Source organism: Azolla caroliniana, unplaced genomic scaffold (genome assembly GCF_043228905.1).
Source record: "Azolla caroliniana isolate FFs.n. ecotype wild unplaced genomic scaffold, voAzoCaro1.0.p SCAF_9, whole genome shotgun sequence".
In the NCBI taxonomy this organism is placed as follows: domain Eukaryota; kingdom Viridiplantae; phylum Streptophyta; class Polypodiopsida; order Salviniales; family Salviniaceae; genus Azolla; species Azolla caroliniana.
Window position 1 is genome coordinate 2501679 of NW_028230444.1, and position 22186 is coordinate 2523864.

General features: G+C 40.7%; 2 protein-coding genes across 3 annotated transcripts in view; both read left to right on the top strand.

The window, feature by feature from the left end:
* LOC147859827 (caffeic acid 3-O-methyltransferase-like) overlaps positions 1-22186 on the top strand; it is a 96342-nt gene that overhangs the window by 33935 nt on the left and 40221 nt on the right. The window lies entirely within an intron of this gene.
* Positions 12826-15807, top strand: LOC147859830 (uncharacterized). 2 transcript variants are annotated; one of them, XM_087324767.1, is made up of 3 exons: positions 12826-13027; positions 13164-13265; positions 13351-15807. In XM_087324767.1, the coding sequence occupies exon 3, from the start codon at positions 13394-13396 to the stop codon at positions 14564-14566; it is 1173 nt and encodes a 390-aa protein (XP_087180893.1). In that variant the 5' UTR covers positions 12826-13027; positions 13164-13265; positions 13351-13393; the 3' UTR covers positions 14567-15807. The 2 variants fall into 2 exon arrangements, with proteins under 2 accessions (XP_087180893.1, XP_087180892.1); XM_087324766.1 differs by lacking the exon at positions 13164-13265.

Here is a 22186-nt window from a genome sequence, read left to right on the forward strand (position 1 = left end):
TTATATTTGTACATACTTCAACTCCTTGCGGATCAACTTGCTCTTGAGTTGGACTCCAAATAAACAATTATGGTATCTACTACCTTTGATTGTCCATCATTTACCTTCATGACTCCAAAGTGTCAAGTATAGGATGTGAAGAACTAACTCTTTTTTATCATTGATATGAAATTATCCATTATTGTCAACAACCCAATCAATTCCCTGGCAAGCAAAATTTATCATGTTCTCATCATAAAAAACAAGCCACTCATTTAAAGAAGTTGCATTAACACAATGAGTTCTATCATCTTCACCCATTTGTTGATGATTACTACTGGATTTGTGGTTTTAGATTTAGTTTTACATTAACATGATAAGCTCTATCATCTACACCCCGTCTATTCTTTATTACTATTGGATGCATGGTTCCATTGTGAGTAGCATTAGTCAACTTGACATGAGTCTAAACATTTCCCACAAAGTAGGAAGTATGTTAAGCAACCAAAGAGCAAGAATATTATCATCAAGTTTAACATGCATGCCAAACAATTGATTCAATTGATCAGAAATGGAGTTAAACTCTTTGTAAGTCAAGTACGTGGTTTTCCTAAGCGAACACAACTTATTATTACATGTCTTAAAAGATGATCAAGTTTCAAGTTTATTCCATAATGTTTTAGCATTTGCTTTGTTTCCAATGCAATTGAAAACTTTTATTCCTACCGAGTTAAGAATATTAAAGCCACATATGTGTTAGTTCTAGAAAAACACTCATTGGTGGTTTTGCTTTTAGGTTTTTAGGTTTTTAGGTTTTGTTTTTGAGAAATTATTACATTTAACCTCTACATTCATCATAAAAAAGTTTTCCTCCATTTGGTAATCAAACAAATGTTAAAACATGACGTGAACATCATGGCTTCACCTGGACTTGAACCATTAAGATAGCTTATTGTCATATAAAAATAATAAAAGCTACCTTTAATAATATATTGATCATTGTAAAAGTCTAGAACATTCTAGAATGTTCTAGAATATCCTAGAACATCTTAGAATTGTCAAGAATAGTACTAAAGACATAGAGGGAATTCGTACTAGAGATAGAGGAGGAAAGTACTATGAGGATTAGTAATAAGAGGAAGGGAGTGTGTGGAACTCACGAGAGAAGGAGAGAGAGAGAGAGAGAGAGAGAGAGAGAGTAGAATGATGACACCAAGAAGTATATTATATGAAGAAAGATACAAGAACAACTAAGAAGCTTAAGACTAACAATGAAAATAATATTTTTTGTATTACAATGCATAGTTTAATGGTAGGGGTTCAACCCATGTAACATGAGGTCATGGGTTGAAATCCTTTTGGAGCCATACCATGCCATATCATGACAAGAATATTATAGGTCTAGAACATTCTAGAACATTACAAAAATATCTAGACTATTCTATAGGAACCTTTAAATAGAGACATACAAGTATTCTCAAATAAACTCAAATCAAACTATCGGAATAGTGTAAAAGATAGAGTGATGGAAGAAGGATATAAAGAGAATAGAAGAAGAAAGGAACGAGATTATTAGAGAAGAATGGGTGTATTAAGATAAGATGTGCACACAAGGACCTGGTTTGTCTGGAAATTGACGATGGAAATTTTCAAGAAGTGCTCGAGCATTGACCACATTCTCTATTGGTTCCCAAGTATGCTTGCTTAGACTATAGCCTAGCCAATAGACCAAATTGTAGAGCTTGTTGTGAACAATCTTGGAATCGAGGATGGCAGCAACCTCGTACTCATGTCCATCTTCAAATTCGATCGGGGGTGGAGGTGGTATAATACGATTGGGAATAGTGTTGTCTTGATAGGGTTCTAGAAGAGAATATGAAATACCAGATGTATCCGTAGTTGCAGAGGTAGATCTAGGCAAAAAGTGACATCACTAATTTTTTCGTTAATACGGAAAGGGCCTAACCGTCGATAATCCAGTTTGTCACATGGTCGAGTAGTCTTGATGTGTCGTCATAATAGCCATACTCTATCTCCAATACCAAAATAGGATGGAAGCTAATGACGATCCGCATAATCCTTCAGTGTTTGTTGGGTGTGATGTAGGTGGGTAGATAGTTCTACCTGAATTCGTCGTAGCCACCCCAAATGATCCTCTGCACTAGGATTTGTGGGGAACTCAGGAGTTTTGCACACCAACAAGGATGATAGCCTATATAAGCATAGAATGGTGTAACCCTAGTAGAGGAGTGGATAAAATTATTATAAGAAAATTCAACAAAGTGGAGAATATCTATTCAATCATCTTGTTGATAGCTTATGAAACACCGAAGATACTATTCCAGCATTTGATTGGTACATTCTGCTTGTGCATCTGTTTGGGGATGGTAGCCGAAGGAGAGATTGCAGGTGACCTTGAGCATTTTGAAGAGATGCTTCCAAAATTTAGAGACGAATTGAGGTCCACGATCATTGATGATACTATTGGGAAGACCATGATGCCGAAATACTTCACGCATAACAATTCCTGTCGGGAAGACCATGATTTCTTTAGTACAGGGCACGAAATGTGCCATCTTAGTATATCAATCTACCACTATTAAGATCGCATTAAAGCCCTTCGAATCTAGAAGATCTGTGATAAAATCCAGAGGAATAGATTGTCACGGTTTGCTTGGGATCGGTAATGGCTCCAACAAACCATGTGGATGATTCCTAGGCATCTTCGCTCTACAACATGTATCACATGTCCGAACATAGTCTTCGACAAATCTTCGCATATAAGGCCACCAAAATGATCGTTATACTAAATCCAACGTTTTAGTACTACCAAAATGTCTGGTTGGGTATGTGTCATGACAATTTTGTACTATTCAAAGGCGACATGAACCATTGGGAACATACAAAAGTTTCTTAAATAAGAGTAATCCATCGTGACATTGGAATTGTCGACAATCTGTACCTGGTTGTGGTGACCATGAACAAGATGCCCAAGAGGGATCAATTTGATCTACAATAGCTTGAGCGAAAACATCTGACTTCAAATCTTCGTGTATGGTATCGATAATGCGGGAATCCAATTGAGTGTCAAAAACCCATGTTGCTTGAAGTTGTGTCGGTCCCAGGATTACTTGCTTTTGATTGTCGAAGGTCGGATCACCAGGATGACAAGCTAGATATGAGCGTCGTGATAATGCATCTACCTTCCCCCATTGCTTGCCCGGACGATATGTAATCTTGAAGTCGAAACGAGTGAGGAACGGGGCCCACCGAGCTTGTCGTCTATTTAATATGCAAGCATTCTGGAAGTAGGCAAGATTCTTATGATCACTAAATACAGTGACTTGATGAGGATATCCTTCTAAAAAAAGCCTTCTCATCGTCGCCTTGATGTGACAAAATACTACCGAGGGCAAAATCTAACACGCTTGCCTCATTGATGAATGGTTTTTGCGGATCAACATGAGTTAGAATAGGAGCCGATGTAAATGCTTTCTTGAGACCCTCAAAAGTCGTGTCCGCTTCCTTTGTCCAAACAAATTATTGCCCCTTCTTTGTAAGTTGTGTGAGCGGCAAAATAAGCTTTGAGTAGTCCTATATAAACTTGCGATAGAAATTTGCGAATCCTAAAAAACATTGCACATCTCGCAACGAACGTGGAATTTGCCACTCTAATACAACTAACAGGTAATAGCTAATTAGTTAAGGCTACTTCGGCAAAGTGATAATGTCTAGTATCTAACTAATTAAGAGAGGACATTTAGAAGCAAATTAGCTAGAATTGTTTCGAATAGTTTTTCATTAACTAATATACACATCTAGTAGCGAATTGACTAAGAAGGCTATCTTAGCCAACATATACACATCCTACAACTGATAGTTAATAGCTAATTAGTTAAGACTAGTTTGGCAAAGTATAATGTCTAGTATCTAATTAGTTAAGAGAGGACATTTAGTAGCAAATTAGCTAGAATTGTTTCGAATATTTTTTCATTAACTAATATACACATCTAGTAGCAAATTGACTAAGAAGGGTTTAACTCATAAAATGCAATAGCTAATTAAGTGAGGCCACCAAACTTATTTTAGCGAGTTTTTGTTGTTATATTCATATAGCCAACGTTGTCACAACGTTATATGTGCACAAAGGAAATGCGAGGAAGACTAGAGAGGACTTGAACCAGTTACGCAAGGCCACCAAACCTATTGTAGCGAGTTGTAATTGTTATACTCATATAGCCAACGTTGTCGCGAAGTTATACATGCGCAAAGGAAATATGAGCCAGACGAGAGAGGACTTGAACCAGAAAGGATGGGTCATGGATTTGTGAGTGTGGCTTTGTTTTAGTGGTTTTTGACTATGTATTAATTAGAAATTAAACACTCAATAGTAGTTACCCAATTGGTAAATACAATGCATTGTACTTAAATTAAAGGTGCAAGGGTCAAAATTTGCCTTCCACAAATACATCTTTGTGGCACATTTAGCCTACATTGTAGTAAGGGGAAGTCTCCAATCCTATTTGACAATGTTCGAGGAGGCTAAATAGATAGATATTTTTTGTGTCCATAGACAGGCCAATATTGACCCATGGAACCTAAGTACAAATTTTTTTTGGATGTATGTCTCCTTCCTAAGAAGAGATATTCATATTTCAAAGCACTGATTCTCGATGTTTAAATAAGGCATAGTTGTTAAAAACTTGTATTCTACGTTTAGAATACGTTTTAGAATACTTTGAAATGTTCCACACGTATTCTACGTTTTAGGACTACCATTTTTCCAGATTTTCATGTATTCTATGTATTTTAAGAATGTGAGATATTCTACGTATTTAACAAGTATTTAAAATTTCAAAAACAAATATGGAATTTATTTATTTTTAAATTGAAAAAGATAATTAAAATTAAAGAAGTATTTAACATATTCTACACGTATTCTATGAATCTGGAAATAGAGCAATTGGATGTCAAAATAGCACTCTGGCATGGGGAATTAGATGAAGAGATCTACATGCAGCAACCCAAAGGTTTTGAGGAGAAAGGAAAAGAGAATTTGGTGTGTCGACTGAAGAAAAGCTTGTATGGTCTGAAGCAAGCTTCACGCCAATGGTATAAGAAGTTCAAATCCTTCATGTTGGAACATGGATTCCATAAAACATAAGTTGATCATTGTGTGTTTGTCAAAAGGTATAATGAAGGCGACTTCTTGATTCTCTTGCTATATGTGGATGACATGTTAGTGCTCGGACAAGACACCAAGAAGATTGCGAGCTTGAAGAAAGCACTAGGCAAGTCATTTTCCATGAAAGATCTTGGACCGACAAAGAAAATATTGGGGATGCACATAGTTCAAGACAAAACTAAGAATGTGCTATGTTTGTCAAAGAGAAGTATGTGACAAAAGTTCTGGAAAGATTTAACATGTCGGAAGCAAAACTGGTCGTGTCTGCATTGCGGAAAAATTGCAAGTTGAATGCTAAGCAATGTTCGAAAAGTGAAAAGGACAAGGCCGAGATGAGGAAAGTACCATATGCCTCAATCGTTGGCAGTTTGATGTATGATGTGGTCTATACGAGACCAGACATACCATTTGCGGTTGGAATAGTAAGCTGATATATAAGTAATCCAAGAAGAGAACATTGGGTAGATGTGAAATGGATACTCAGATATTTGAAAGGCACCTCAAGGGTATGCCTTAGGTATGGTCTCGAAAAACCTATGGTGGAAGGTTTTATCGACTCAAACATGTTAGGGGATATAGACTCCAGTCGATCCACTTCAGGTTATGTGATGACCTATGCAGGGGGAACTATGTCATGGCAATCGAGATTGCAAAAAGTTGTGGCTTTGTCTACCACGAAGGCAGAATATATGGCTACGGTAGAGGCAGGGAAAGAGTTGATATGGATGAAGAATTTTCTCAATGAATTAGGAATGATACAAGAAAAATTCCTACTCCACTATGATAAACAAAGTGCCATACATCTAGCCAAGAACGTTGCTTACCACACCCGGACCAAGCATATACAAAGAAGGTATCATTGTTTACAAGAGAAAGTGGATGAGGAAGATTTACCCTTATGAAGATCCATACTGATGATAATGGCTCCGACATGCTCACGAAAACCCTCCCTATGGACAGACTCAGAGTTTGTCAACATAAGACAAGATTGGCAAACTCTCCCTATAGGAGTGAAGTGGGAGTTTGTTAGGATTCTATCCCTCCTAATGGGAGAGGTCGGTGACCTCATGGGAGAAGTCGGCAACCGAAGGCTTGTCGGTTGGCCGAATCAATCAGCGAGTCGACTTGGTAGTCGACCATATTGGTTGGACGAACCAAGTGAGGGATAGGCTGACCGAATGGTCGATGACAAAGTCTGCTACTTGGACCGACTGGATAGTCGACATAGAAGTTGGCTAGTCGAATCGACTAGACTGTCCGACTTGTGGGTAAGACAGTCAAGTCGATCAGTCGGATGTAGTTCAGACAGTAGATTCGATTAGTCGGCTGATTAACGACTATTATTATTATTATTTGTTGAGCGAGGAAGCTCAACATGGGCCGGACCGACAGGTTAGACCGGAGTTGCTCCGGTTGGCTAGGTCTTATTTCCAGACCGAATGCTGGATCGGCTGAAGAAGCCGAACACAAAATCTGGATGACAAATCGAATGTCAGATCCGGATGACAGAGGAACGTCACTCGTGCTGATTAGACCTATTCTAGAAAATAGGCCTAATATAGGCAATTAGTGTGAAAGACTCTTTTAAGAGCATTGAAGTATTGGTCAATACTTCTGTCAGTCCTTTTGTGAACTTGTATAAATAGTGCTCACTGAGCACATTGTATGTACTAAGCATTTTGTAATAGACTCGTTTCGTTGTCCACTCTCACTCAGTCTCTCTCTCTCCCCCCCCCCCACATTCTTCGTGTTTATCTAATTGTAGTACTTCCGGATAACCAACCGTGTACTATTGTGTCTTCCGCATACGTTTCCGCACTTATCTTTTTACATTATCTAATAAGAACTTATTCCCATCTATAAATATATGGAGTTAGGGCATACTTTATGGAGATGAAGTAGCAGAATTGTGTAGATTGAGTATAGTCGAGCTACAGAGAGAAGGTAGCAAACAAGAGTGAAAGTGAGTGAGAGACGACAAAGTTTAGTGGAACTTGCCAAAACCATAAGTGGGTATTCTTTGTTTTTCAGAGACTTGTAACCTTTCTCTTGTACTTCCCTCTCTTCATAGTGAAAGTGTGCCGGTGTGTGGTTTTCCCTGTTTTAGGGTTTCCACGTAAATCTTGTGTACTATGTATTTTGCTATTTTCTATTTATCTTTGTTCTGTGTATCATCACAGCCTATTTTGCTTGTTGATTTACGGTCCACATCATAACATAACAGGATGTACAAGTGGGATCAATATGATCTAAGATGTCTTGAGCAAAGATATTGTTGTGAGATCATGACGGATAGTATCAACAATGGTTGAATCTAGTGGAGTGTCAAAGAGTGTAGTTGCTTGAAGCCGTGCAAGACCAAGGATTACCTGTTTTTTATTATCGAAGTCCAGATCACCAGGACGAGGTGTAGATACAAACGTCATGATAATGCATCTACTTTCCTTTGTTGCTTGCTCGGACAAAATGTAATCTTAAAATTGAATTGAGTAAGAAATTGAGCCCATCAAGCTTGTCGTCTGTTTAGCATACTAGCACTCAAGAAATAGGTGACGTTTTTGTGGTCATTGAATACAATGACTTGATGAGGAGATCCTTCCAAAATATGTCGTGATTGTTCAAAGGAATCAACTATATCTAATAACTCATTGTCCTATACCTCATAGTTTATCTCAATCGTGTCAAATTTGTGCGAATGGAAAGCCATTATATGTAGCTTCCTATCAATGTCACATTACAATGACAAAATATTACCAAGTGCAAAATATGATGCATCCGCGTCAATAATAAATGGTTTTTGCAGATCAACATGAGTTAGAATAGGAGCGGATGTAAATGCTTTCTTGAGATCCATCTTTGTGAGTTGTGTGAGAGACAAAATAAGTTTTTAGTAATCCTGTATAAACTTGCGATAGAAGTTTGTGAATCCTAGAAAACATTGCACATCTCGCACAAATCATGAACTCTGTCACTCCAACACTATTTAGACTTTAGTTGGATCCATAAAGATTCCTTCAGGGGAGATGACATAGCCTAAGAATTCCACCTATTTGCAGTCAAAACTACACTTCTCTAGTTTTGCATAAAGGATATATAGTCGTAGACTTTTTAGTACTTGACGAACATGAGAATCATGCGCTTCTTGTGTTTTTTAGTAAATCAATAGATCATCTAGACAAATTATTAGAAAGATGTCCAAAAGATCTTGAAAAATGTCATTTTCCATGTGCTGAAAAACTATTGGTGCATTTGTGAGACAAAAAATGGCATAACTGTATATTCAAAGAGCCCATATCGGGTAAGGATTGTTGCCTTCCACTAATCTCCCACTCGAAACCGAACAAGGTTATATACACCTTGTAAATTGATCTTTGTAAATATTTTGCATCGTTAATCCATTCTAAAAAACTAAAGATCAAGGGAAGTGTGGACGTATTCCTGATAATAACTTTATTCGAACCCTGATAATCAACAGCTAGACGAAGTGATCCATTTTTTCTCTTTACAAAGAAAATGGGTGCAGCAGCGGGAGATTTCGAGTGTTAAATGAATCTATTTGCCAAGTTTTCCTCTATGTAGGCTCAAAAAATCTCAAGCTCGATCGATGACAAATTGTAGATCGGTCTCCGTGGTAGCTCCTTTCATGGTTGCAAATCAGTGGGACAATCATGTGGTTGATCCTATGAAAGTGTATTCGCTTTTACCTTATCAAAACATCAACATAATCTTGATACTTCTTCAGAAGTTGAATTGTTGAGTTTTCCTCAATGATATTGGAAGGCTTCATTGATACTACAAATGAAAACATTACTTCCTTTCGTCCTTCCTTACATAATTGATGTAGCGAAATGGAAAAAATCCTATGACTAAATGCTTGAGGTTTTATATTATCTTGTTGGTGATACTTGATTTCTCTCGTTCTACAGTCGATTTTGGGGTTATGCAATTCAAACCACGACAACCCCTAGACAATTGGATGTTCAAGGCTGCTAATTATATTAAAAGATAACATTACACATGTCAAATTATCTTATACAACACGAACTGGCTTCGACTCTTCTATGATATTTCCAAAAGCAGTGAGGCGACCATCAATGACTACTACAAAAGCTGGGCAATGACGTTTTCTTAGAGATACCTGAGGATTTCGAGCAAAATCTCTATCCAGAAAGCAAGTATTAGCCCCGATATCTAGGAGTGTTGGAACATGAACTGGATGGTTGCTCGTACTACTAACTTCCTCTTAAGCTAAGAACACCTTGTTAACTTGCTTAGAAGAAATGGAACCTTAATGGTATGCACAGATCCAAGACTATGCAACCAAATGGCTCATATTTTGGCTAGTCTTGGAACTTCAAATTTATTTGATAAACTTGGACTACTAAGATTCTTAGGTATGCCCAATGAAATAGGGTTAGTGTCTCAGGGGTGATCCTAACCAAATGTTGTCACATGTGACACCATGCCCGTAAGACCAATAGTTCAGCTTCCTACTTATTTTGGATTGCACATGGGATAGTTGCACCCCTTTGGGGGATGTCCCTCCCCATCATAAACCCTAGGTACTTGAAGGTCGTCCCGTCTGGAACCCAGTCAAAATCAACGTGGGGTTGCCACCTTGGTTTCTCCTCCGCACAAGTCCAGAGGCCCTAGGTTTTATTCTAGTTGACATTGGCTCCAAAGGTCTGGCAAAAGTCCTCAACTAGTTGTTTCGCCCACCACAAATTCTCCTTGTTGCCCTATAGGAATAGAATCGTATCTTAAGCGTACTCCAATGTTAATCTTGGATCATAAGTTATAGTCGTGGTTCTTACTCTTGTTCTCTTATATTTGAACTAGCAATGGGCACAATTTCGACTCAAACCGAACCGAACCGTTAAGCCATGGTTTAACGATTTATTGGTTCCAAAAAAATGTAATGCTTTGGTTTGGTTCGATAAACGGTTCGGTTTGGTTCTAAAACTCAGGTTTATAGGTTTGGTTTAAAGGTTTATAAGTTTTTGGTTTACTTTTTTTTTATCTTAATGCTTTTTTATTGATTTAATTATTTTAACTTAAATGTTTATTTTATTTATTTATTTTTTGTTTATTTATATGTTTAATTAATTTGATTTAAATGGTTAGGTTTAAATTTTTTATTAAATGGTTCGGTTTGGTTTCAACTTTTCCCTAAACGGTTTGGTTTAAAGTTTTTATTAAATGGTTTGGTTTGGTTTTAACTTATCCCTAAACGGTTTCGTTTGGTTTTTGTTTTATACAAACGGTTCGGTTTCTTTGCCTTGAAACCGAACTGAAACTGAATCGTGCCCATTGCTAATTTGAACCTAGGACCTCAAGGGAATTCTAGATTTCTTACATAGTGCAAGCTCTTTTACTATTTTAAAGGATAAGCATGGGAAATCATACCAACTTCTATTTGTGGTTGTTAGCTCATGTGTTATTATATATACTTAGTTTTTTAAATAATGAATATGCACACACATCAAACAAAGTTAGTAACTATTTTGACATGATTATAGCATATAATATACATGCATCCTTTTGACAATGTGATTCCTATTTTAAGTCATGATGTTCATGTATTTCGTTAAGACATTTAAATTGATGTAATTCTCTAATCTTGGATGGTAAATGTGATTTACAAGCAAAAGAACATTCTTACATGAGATAATATTGGACACCACAATATGATGGTTAACATTCTTTCTTAATGCATAATTAGGAATTCCACCAAATTTTGGTACTCCAACCTTCCCACTCCAAACACTTTGGATTGGATGTATGTTCCTTCACCCCTTCAATGAGCAGACACCTCGTTGAAGAAGATGTGGTTGGTTAAATAATGCAACTAGAATTTTGATAGATAATAATCTAGAAGTATGATGTCATGAACGACAATTTAAACTATTGAATTGGCAAGGAAATATAACAAAGCATATATTCAATTGATTTCTGATGTGGGAAAGACTTGGAATTTCAAGAATACATGGACGATCTAGTGGATTTCATGCCATAACATGCATCTTCTCTTGATCCCTCCCATGCATTGAACCAAATGCAAACTTCTCATAATGTTTTGTCACTAACTATTGATCATTTTAAAGGAATAAGTACATTGTTTGCTTAAAGAAGAAACATTTAGTGGAAATGGAAGCAATTCAACGGAACTATGTTGAATCTAGGATGGAAAGTAAGTGCCTTCATCATGACCAATTGATTGTTTTCCCGTTTCAAACTTGGTGTTTTCCTTTATTGATGATATATCCCAAAATATTTTCATTGATGCCTTTCTTTAAACCTTCCCACAATTCAAACTATCTACATGCAGATGCCCTCTATGCCTATTCACACTAATCACAACATGATATTGGTAGTCTTCTTCTCATATATTCAATGTGGGGTAATCTATGACGACGTGAATTCATGGTGGGTGTTAAGGAGATTGATGATCATATGCCATTTTTTACTCTCGTCAATCCTTCTTTGAAAAAGTATATATCGGTTGCCTTAGATTTAACATCAAGTAATTTTGATAAGCAAAGAGAGAAAAAGAATGGCTAGAAATATGATAGCTTGTGTGTTCAAGATCGAATGAGAGAAAGTGAGATTGTGTATTTTTGATACACCAATGTGGCATTTACTTTAGGAAACGATGATATGTGTATGGAAGTTGGAACTTAAACCCAAAGCCTTGTTGTCCTCATCCATTACGATTGTCGATTCTAGAACCCAAATAATTGTAAGGTTGTTTCTCAAAGACAAATTGTAGGTCATGCACTCAAACTTGAGGTATTGGTGTCTAACAAAGTATTCCTAGACCATGAGATTTGATGCATGGGTTAATAAAAAGTTGGCTTACTATTGGCGTGGGCAAAGAGACATGATATTTGTTATAATCCAATCAACCATGGAACCAAAACAAAACATCTAAGAGTTCAACTTGTCCCAAATCATTAATGGATTATACATCAAGTTGTTGTGATCTTAGCTAATCTTGTAATAATATCTCTAGCAAATAGTTTGAGAGCATAACCGAAAGTACATGTTTCACTACTATGTGAAAAATGACACTTGATAAATTTTTCCAAAGTCATATTTGAGTGCCAAATGTTACATAAAGATGTTCCCGTGTGACAAAAGGAATTGTTGTTAAGCGAGATGTCATCCTGAAAGCAAATAGTTTGAGAGCATAACCGAAAGTACATGTGTCACTAATATGTGAAAAATGACACTTGATAAATTTTTCCAAAGTCATATTTGAGTGTCAAATGTTACATAAAGATGTTCCCGTGTGACAGAAGGAATTGTTGTTAAGCGAGATGTCATCCTGAAGCATGCCCCGTGCAATAACATGTCACGTCTACTAAAGTGTTTTTGTTATCTGAACTCCTTTTCACATCATAAAATGTTTGAATAATAATACGTAAGAAAAGTATGTTAGTGTTCATGATGACAACAGGAGCTTGGGTCTAATGGAGATATTTTAGGGAATATTAGGGCCATATACATATAATAATGGTTAAAGGGACATTTTTGAGGTTTTTATAAAGAAGTTAGACCCAATGTGATTGATTAGGACATGTGAAGGGCCATTAAGAGTTGAAAATTGAAACAATAAGCCTTATGGTGCTCAAGACGTGTAAATCTCTCTCTCTCTCTCTCTCACTCTCTCCTTCAAAGTAGTATAAAGATCCAAAACCTAAGCTTCCATTTGGATGACCACTCAAATTCCTATCACCCAAACACTAGCTATAGCAAAGCGAGACATCGGTGACATTGGGAGGAAACGGAACGGTGTGTGGTGTATCAACGATGCTTTGCCGACCAATATCATCCAAGTTTTGATCTCGATCTAATCCAAACGTAAGCTTGCTTCGATCTATGTGGTCTCTATCCAATTCTAAAGTAAGCTTAAGCTTAGATCTATGTGTGTAGTTCTTAAACGATGGTCTCAAAATTAGGTTTGTGATTTCATTCATTACTCTTCTTCTTTGTCTAGTGTGTGTCATAGGAAGTAAACAAAATGGCTTTATGAATCTCAAAAGCTTTTAATGAGGTCCACCAGCATATCATAACGTCACGCAGAGAATCAAAGACCTTGGTATACATGCACACACAAACATATCTGTATATGTATGTGTATTATATCAAAAAATGTATGTCTCTAATTTGTGCTAAATGTACAGGTGAGATTTCCTTCTTTGGGTACCTAAGGGAGGAGTTTCCGAGATGGCGCCGCCCGGATGCAAAAGCTCCTCGGCTCGGCCGCCACTGCCGCGTTGTTCGGTGGGCTTCCTCCTCCTCCTCCTAAGCCTCTCTGCATTAGCATTGTCGAGTTCTTCCGTATTTCCGGTAGAAGCACACAGCGGCGCGGCCAGGAAATTGAAAGGCGAAGACCACAATGCCGGGGCAGCCACTGAGTACTACGACTCCTCGTCCTCGCAAACCGACCTAGACCTCGACCTCGACCTCGACCTCGGATGGATGTCCTCTTTCCTCCTCCATCTTTGGAGCACTACGCAGCACCCTCACCGTGTGCCGCCGCCACCCCACCGTATACCTCCTCCCCCGCATCGATTGCCACCACCAATTTTGCCATCTCCTCCACCGCCGCCATCTCCGCCACCACCTGACGCCAGCCCTCCGTCACCGCCGCCATCTCCGCCCCCACCTGACGCCAGCCCTCCTCCTCCGCCGCCGCCATCTCCGCCGCCACCTGACGCCAGCCCTCCGCCGCCGCCGCCACCTGACGCCAGCCCTCCTCCGCCGCCGCCATCTCCGCCGCCACCTGACGCTAGCCCTCCTCCACCGCCACCATCTCCGCCACCACCTGACGCAAGCCCTCCTCCGCCGCCACCATCTCCGCCGCCACCGTCCCCTCCCCCACCACCCTCTCCGCCTCCACCGCCACCCTCTCCTCCTCCACCTGACGCCAGCCCTCCACCGCCTCCGCCTCCACCTTCGCCTCCACCGCCACCCTCCCCTCCTCCACCTGACGCCAGCCCCCCACCCCCCTCTCCACCTCCACCTCCTTCGCCTCCTCCGCCGCCGTCTCCGCCGCCACCTTCTCCTCCCCCTCCGCCGTCTCCGCCTCCACCATCTCCTCCGCCGCCGTCTCCGCCGCCACCTTCTCCTCCCCCTCCGCCGTCTCCGCCTCCACCATCTCCTCCGCCGCCGTCTCCGCCACCACCTTCTCCTCCCCCGCCCTCTCCGCCGCCGCCTTCCCCTCCTCCTCCCTCTCCGCCACCACCTTCTCCTCCACCGCCCTCTCCGCCGCCACCTCCCTCTCCTCCCCCACCGTCTCCGCCTCCGCCTCCGCCTTCACCGCCACCACCCTCTCCGCCTCCACCTTCTCCACCGCCGCCCGACTCAACCTCTTATTTCTCCTCCGCCAACATTTAAGAAGTCGTTCCCCATGACCCCATTGTTGTTGTTTACCTAGCTAGCTCTTCTTCTTCTTCTTCTTCTTCTTCTTCTACTTCTGTCTCAAATCATACGCCTTGGCGATGGCCATGGTGATGGCGATGGCGATGGCGATGTATCATCCATCCTCTGTGTCCTCCTCTGCGTGTCTGTGTGTGTGTAATGCTAAGATTAATAAGAATTATGGTAGCTCCCCCCCTCTTTCACATTTTCTGTACCAAAAAATCATGCGTTTCTTCTTCTTGTGCGTTTGAAAAAACTCAAAATCAACTGCAATTAGATCGACCAAACAAAACAAATTTATGGGGTGTGGTTGCCCATGGTCCTTGGATCTTCTCTCACAACCAAACACTTCTTCTTCTTCTACATGTATATCAGAGGCCTTTTCATATTTTCGGTGGGACAGGCATGGCGATGGCGATCCGATCGCTTTTAGATCGATCCATCCATCCATCATATCCATCAATGGGCACTTCTCTTCATCTTCATTTACGCATTTCAAAAACCTCCTGTCCAGCCGTCCATAGGACATTTCGATGTGGTCAGGCGGCCGGGCGGACATATCGAAGAATTCGCCCCCCATTCTGGAATTTTCATTGTTGTTGCTATAGACATTCTCGCACACTTCTCTTCTCCCCTCGTGTGCACACACATACATGATGCTCATTCGAAACCTCTCTCTCTTTTGTCTCTTGCAATTCGATCCCACACATTTGACTCATTACCAAACCAGTTTCGGAAATTAACACCACCCCTATATCAAAGGAATTAGCTCCCTTGCGGTGTGCATTACGAGATCCTCGGACTTATTGAAATCTTTAGACGATAATCCTTTGGGTTCCTTTTTAAGTCACTAAGACGAAAAATAGGGCCTCACGTTGCCCACATGTGTGCCATGTTGAAGTTACTACCTAATGATAACTTCTTCTAAAGTTCTACTAAACCCATAAGCCTTCACCTTAAATATAGTCAAATGTGATTAGAGGTTCCCATGAAACCCAAATAGGCTCATCAAATGCACACCATTAACTTGCTACGTGTTGCATTCAACACACTCCCACCTAATTGCGTTAACTTATTGACTAGATGTCATAGCATTCAATGCACAAATCACCTCATTAAAATGAATCATAAATATGCTATGTGTCAAACTAGTGTTCGATCCAACTCCCACTGTACATCGATTAATTATATCCAAAACTTTCAACGAATTCGCTTTGCTTGTAGTACGGAACCTATAATATTATCTTTAGATTAACATGAATAAAATTTTGAAGAATGATTAACATAAGATAAGAGAAATAAATGGAGTGTAGATGTCATAGAAACTTGTTATATTTAAGAATAGGGGAGGAGGAGCTTTGTTTCATTATACACAATATCTTACAAGGAGTCTTCATTGACAATTACAATCATCTTGTATCATTTATATTTAGTCTACAGAGTAAATGTGAAAATGTTTTTGATGGTACCTCTACAACGTATGGGATGTTAGCTTGTTGAAAAGAAATACCCAATGGCCTCCATCAAATGGATGGAAAACAAAGCATACCTTTCATACTATGGCCTCAATCAAATTCAACTTTCTATGTTACAACTTGCTACCAATATCAAATCGACATCCTCTTTGATGGTTTACGATTGACATTTGCTATTTTCGAAAACCTCATGTTGTTATTGATTGATAGCTTGTCTTTCAATGTATTCATTTATCAACATTGCTTGAGGAATAACGAAAATTGAATTCATTAAACCATGCTAGAAGGAGAGATCACCAAATTTCATGTTGTTACATAAGAGAAAACATTGTTCAATTGTTGAAGGTAAATTTTGCAAACCCACAATATAAAAGAGAAACAATACTTTTGCATATAAATACTTGTACCAAGGTATGAAATATCTCAAAAGCCATGACCCGAAGGCCATAAACCTAGTGGATTATGGTGAGTTAACTTATGGCCATTATCAGAAATTGTAAATGATCTTAAATCCACCAGAATAAATGGATTATATATCCTATTTACATTGATGATGTGCTCAGTCATTTTTGTTGGGAACTTTTGTCCACAATCAAATATGATACAAGACAAACACAAGAGCGTTGGCACATAAGATTACACCAAACTCATCAAGTATCCTAATCAAATAGAATTCTAAAAACTAAGTATGAAGTTAAGTTAAAGAGGACTTAAAAAGTATCATGGGTGGGGGTAACTTTTGTTCTTAAATTGGCCATAAGAAAAAGGTGTACACAAGATTATCGTGTTGCATGGTAGATTGAATAAAACTATCATGTGTATGTAATAATATAGGACCCCCTTTTTATTATATGGAAAACTCAATGTGCATCCCTAGATTCTTTCCTTGACTTTAGCCATTATCATTATCAATTTGTGTAATCTTTATAATTAATTGATTCTCCCACATGCATATATTTTAATGTATTTACACATCTTGATCCATTCTTGTGCTTTGGCAATATAATAAATGTCAATGAATATAAATAGGTAATTCATCTACAATTCAACTTTTCTTGAAAAAACTCAATGAATTAGGATGTCTTGTCTTTGAGCACCTTCCACAAGGTAAGATTTTTATTACAGCTAGCACAAGCATACATAAGCAATGGTAGTGATGTTCCTTCGAGCACTCAACTTAAGGGATCAAAAGGAGTTGGATTTATTCTTGTAGGATGTGGTGAGCAAAATGTGTCCAATTGATTCTCGTGATGAGGTGAAGCAAATTTACAACTACTTCAACAAGAGGTGACAATGGCTTGTTGAATACCAAGGTTGCACGAGCAATTGATTCCAATTGTAACCATGATGAAGGTTTGAGAAAACCAAGTCAAGAAGGGGATTGATTCATCGATCATAGCAATTTTGACAAAAAACTTGGAGTTCAAAATCACTACTAGTCTTGGTTGAATGGAGTCAGGATCTTGCCGAAGATACACATGATAGTGAGTGTGGTGCAATTATTGTGTAGCCTTTAGGGTGCGTTGCATCAAGGACATGTCGTCATTTCAATCAGAGTTATCTCTCCTTGCCAAAATTGTAGTCTACATAAAACCGTCATATATCCTTTTGACGATGAGTTGGGCAAGAGTGGTTGTCAAGCACTCATGAGCTATTAATTCACATATGCTTAGACTTAGGTGTAAAAGATTATGTGCGGAAGCAATAGAAAACCAAACACACAGAAAATACATAGGTTTAATGGAGAGCTTGAGTATGCACAGTACGCGGGAGAGACAGAGAGAGAACACACAAGAAATTCAATTCAAAAAATACTAACTCTGTACATACATCGTGCTCAGTGAGCACCTTTTATACAAACCCTGACAATGGGATGACACAAGTACTGACAGTACTTGACTGCTCATAAATGAGCCTCGACACTTACTCCCAAAACTATTCCTTACGAGGAATATCTCTCTAACGGCCTTTCGGTTTACGCACCAATACGGCCTCTCATTACGCACCGGTTTGCGTACCGGTTTACGCATTCGTTTTACGCACCGGTCCTCGGCTTGCTCAACCAATCCGGCCGATGTTGAGCTTGTCTCTTAACATTAGGGAATTTTTCACCTTTAGTTTAGGTTTTCTAAACTACGAAACGTACTAATGCCTCACAACTTAGGGCTTAAGCATTAACTTCCTAGGTACTTGACATGTAAGAACATTGCACATACATAAGTTAACCACAATTCAACTAATTTAGATATAAAGCATCATATATGCAAGGACATTAGGGTTGGGCTTCAAATAAACATTTAGCACTAATGTCATGCAATGTATGACATAGGCAAATTTTATTAATCGTCTTCAAAGGCTAAATCTAAGCTAGGAGACCAAAAATATTACATTTCCCGCAATACATGTAAAAGTGACTAGGGACTCTCAATGTTTAAGAACTTTACCAATGAATGTTACAATTGAGAGAGTACATTGTGATTATGAGAGAAATTCTTAGAAAGATTTGGTTCGGTCAAAGATGCGTGGAAAGCATCGTCGAATGTGATAAAAGATAGAGCCTTGTATCAAAGTGTGACACTCGGACTCCCAAACTTGTTTTGGGCAAAGTGTGTATAGTTGACTACACTCATCACTTGTGCCCCAATGTTGTGTCTCACATCGCAGTGCATGTGAGCTAGGTCACCTGGAAGCAATGGTTTAGATGGAAGACAATGAGATAGGCTCTTTCATGGAATTATCAAAGATAACATCAAGTCTACCTTGGATGCCCTTACATGTGAGCTAGGTTAGCTTGGACTCGAGGGCTCGCTAGGGTCATGATTAGCTCGAACTTAAGGTCTTGTTGGAGTTTAGGTTAGCTTGAGCTCAGAGGCTCACAATCCTCAACGTTAGCGCGGACTCAAATGTTGAGATTGGACCGTAGATCTATGAGAATGATAAACTGAAATGCACAAACGTGGAAACAAAAATAAAACAGCAAGTCAACAGAGAATACACAGTACACAGTATTTACGTGGAAACCCCAAAACAAGGGGAAAACACTCCCCATAATAAATTATATGTGTTTTTAATATGGGGAAAGTACCAGGATACCCCTGGAAGTTCGCCTATTGACCAAAATGCCCCTGGAAGTTCCAAATTTACCAAACTACCCCTATATCCAAAAAAATACACTTTATAAAGTAATTATACACTCAAATCTACAAGCCTTATTTACCAGAGTACCCTTAAACCTAAAATTTTTATTTTTTTCCAAAATGAAGGTACTTTCCCATTAGTTAGGAAGGATTATTAGAAAGAGACTGTACAAGGAGGCTTAAACATAGATTGGGGAATCTCCCTCCGATCAAGTTCAAGAAAATGAGACTAGTTACATCACCTTTCGGATTGACTACTTAATGTAAGTACCTACAACTAAAACGGTGCCCTTTAGTGATGGCTAGTATGAGACAACTCTTGGGGTCGACAGCGAAGGGAGGGTGATAAGTGAGCCGGAAACAGCCAGCGTGGGGGCTGGTAGTTCCACCTCGGGCCACTTCCTCCTTGTGTCACCATAGGCGTGTTCCGCCATTTTTGCCAAAAGCGCAAACAGGCAGTGCCCACGTCAGTGGAATGGCTGCAAACCTCGTCCAATTTCCCTCGTAGGCAGCTAATAAGCGCAAACCATATGCCCATGATCACTTCCTCAGGGGGCCGCACCATATCCTGGAAGACCTTTAGGCAACGCGCTTTCCATACATACCAAAGGGTGAAGCCTGCGATCAGTATCCAAATGTCCGGGAACCTAGGGGATGCAGACTACAAGCCTCTCTCAAATCGAATCTTGGCGATTTTGCCTCTCATGCATACGTAACACCAACTATCCGCATTGAAGGTGTCCGTCCACCTATCAACTGAGTGATCAAGCCATGTCGTAGCACTTCACAATGATGTTCCTTCCACTTCACATGCCGCAAGGAGGCGAGTCACTCTATCCCATACCTTTTGAGCAAAAGTGGGCATCCTAAGAGGGCAATCCCACAGACAATGCCTTAGAGTCTCAATAGGTGAATGGCAAAGTGGGCAGTCTAACGAGCCACCATGTTTACCTAGCCATTCGCCAACGGGAACCACATTATGACCAATTTGCCACCAAAAAAACTTTATCTTTTCCAGCAAGTTGAGACGCCAGAGACCCTTCCAAAAGGTAACGAGCACCTCATCAGGGATGCCCAATGTACGCCAACCATTGCGTAAGGGGCCGTCTAGCTGCAATTGAAAAGTCTGACCCAATTTAGTGTTGTACTCGAAGAAATGACAAAGTTTGCCATCATGTTTCCACCTGAAATCCCCTGGGTCCCATTCTAGTTCGACGAGGGGACGACAACCTGTAAAGAATCGTGTATGATTCTTGTGCTGCGGAATAGATATGAGTTGTGTGTGTGTATGAGAGAGAGAGTGAGAGAGACAAGCAGTAAGACACAGAGAATATGCAAGGTAAAGTATACGCAAGCTGATGGAGCTGCTCAAATAGAAGTTGGAGATGGGCATCCTCGAACCGTTGAGAGCCCCATATTCGAATCGGTGGTTTACCGTGCCGAAGAAGAACGGCACACTGCGCTTCATACAGGACCTGTAGCCGATCAACAAGGTGACCATTCGAAACGCAAGTATCGGACCGACCATCGATGAGTTTACGGAGGCCTTCGCAGGGAGGTCGATCTACTCGGTCGGGGACCTGTACTCAGGCTACGATCAGTTCCAGCTAGCCGTAGAGAGCAGGGATGTCACGACGATGCGGACTCCTCTTGGCCTAGTTCGGATGTGTACCCTGCCGCAAGGAGGAACGAACTCGGTGGTGCACATGGTGAATGCGATGAACAAGGTGTTGAGGGACTGCATCCCGGACATCACCATGTCGTTTCTGGACGACATCCCGATCAAAGGATGTCCGGTGGAGGAAAAGGACGAGTCGGTCGGGCCCGACGGTTGCTAGAGGTTTGTGACGGATCACATCCGCGACTGCGAGAAGGTGCTACAAAGACTCGAGAGCGTGCGGCTCACCTTCTCCGGAGAAAAATCAGCCTTCGGACAGCCGAATATCCTGGTAGTCGGACACCTGTGCGGGCCTTACGGTCGGAAGCTGTCCCCAGCGGAGGTAGAAGCCATCTCCGCGATGAAGGATGATTGCGGGTCGGTCACGGAGGTCCGAAGGATCCTTGGGGCGTGTGCGTTCTATCACATATGGATTCCGCACTATGCGCATGTCGCGGAGCCGCTCTACGGGTTATTAAAGAAAGGGCGCCGGTTCGAATGGAGGCCGGAGCACACGGAGTCGGTCCGGAGACTGAAGGAGGCACTCGCCGCGGCACCGGCTCTCCGAAAAGCAGTTTATAGCAAGGAAGTTCCCATTTACATGACGGTGGGCACGAGCCCCACTGGGATCGAGTGGGTGATCAATCAAGAAGATGAAGACAACGTACGGTTCCCGATCCAGTTCGGGGCAAAGGTATTGAGCGAGCGGCAGTGAGGATACGCCCAAATCAAGCGCGACCTATGGGGTATCGTTTCTGCCGTCAAGGCCAACAAGGACTATCTGATCAGGACGGAAGTGATCATCGAGACGGACTGCCTACCGATTCTGGGTATGGTCTCCAGATGCGCGACCCCGGACCTGACAATGCTCAGGTGGATCGTGTACATCAAGTCCCTGAACCCAGAGATACGGCACATCTCCGGAAAAGATAATGCCATTGTCGATATGCTTTCAAGGGCGCGGTTCAGCGACGAGGACGTCATGGTTTCGGATAATGAAGAAGTCGGCGAGGACTTCTTCGGGTCAGCTAACGTGACAACAAGAAAGGGGAGAACTCTAGCGCTTAACGAATTCGACGAGAGCAAGTACGACGGGGAGTGGCTCCAGATCGGCGGGTTCCTAAAGACATTGACACTGGACGCAGCATCGACGAAGGAAGAGACCAACCGGATTCGGAAGAAAGCGTACCGATTCTTCCTACGGGACGGGAGCATATGGAAGCATCCGAAGAAGAGAAACGACATCCCGCTCCGAGTGGTGGCGGAGAAAGACGAACAGAAAGAATTGCTGAAGGCGTACCACGAGAGTCCCTGGGCCGGGCACCGC

Coding starts and splice junctions, on each gene's coding strand:
- LOC147859830 (XM_087324767.1), top strand. CDS start 13,394: ATGGCGCCGCCCGGATGCAAAAGCTCCTCGGCTCGGCCGCCACTGCCG.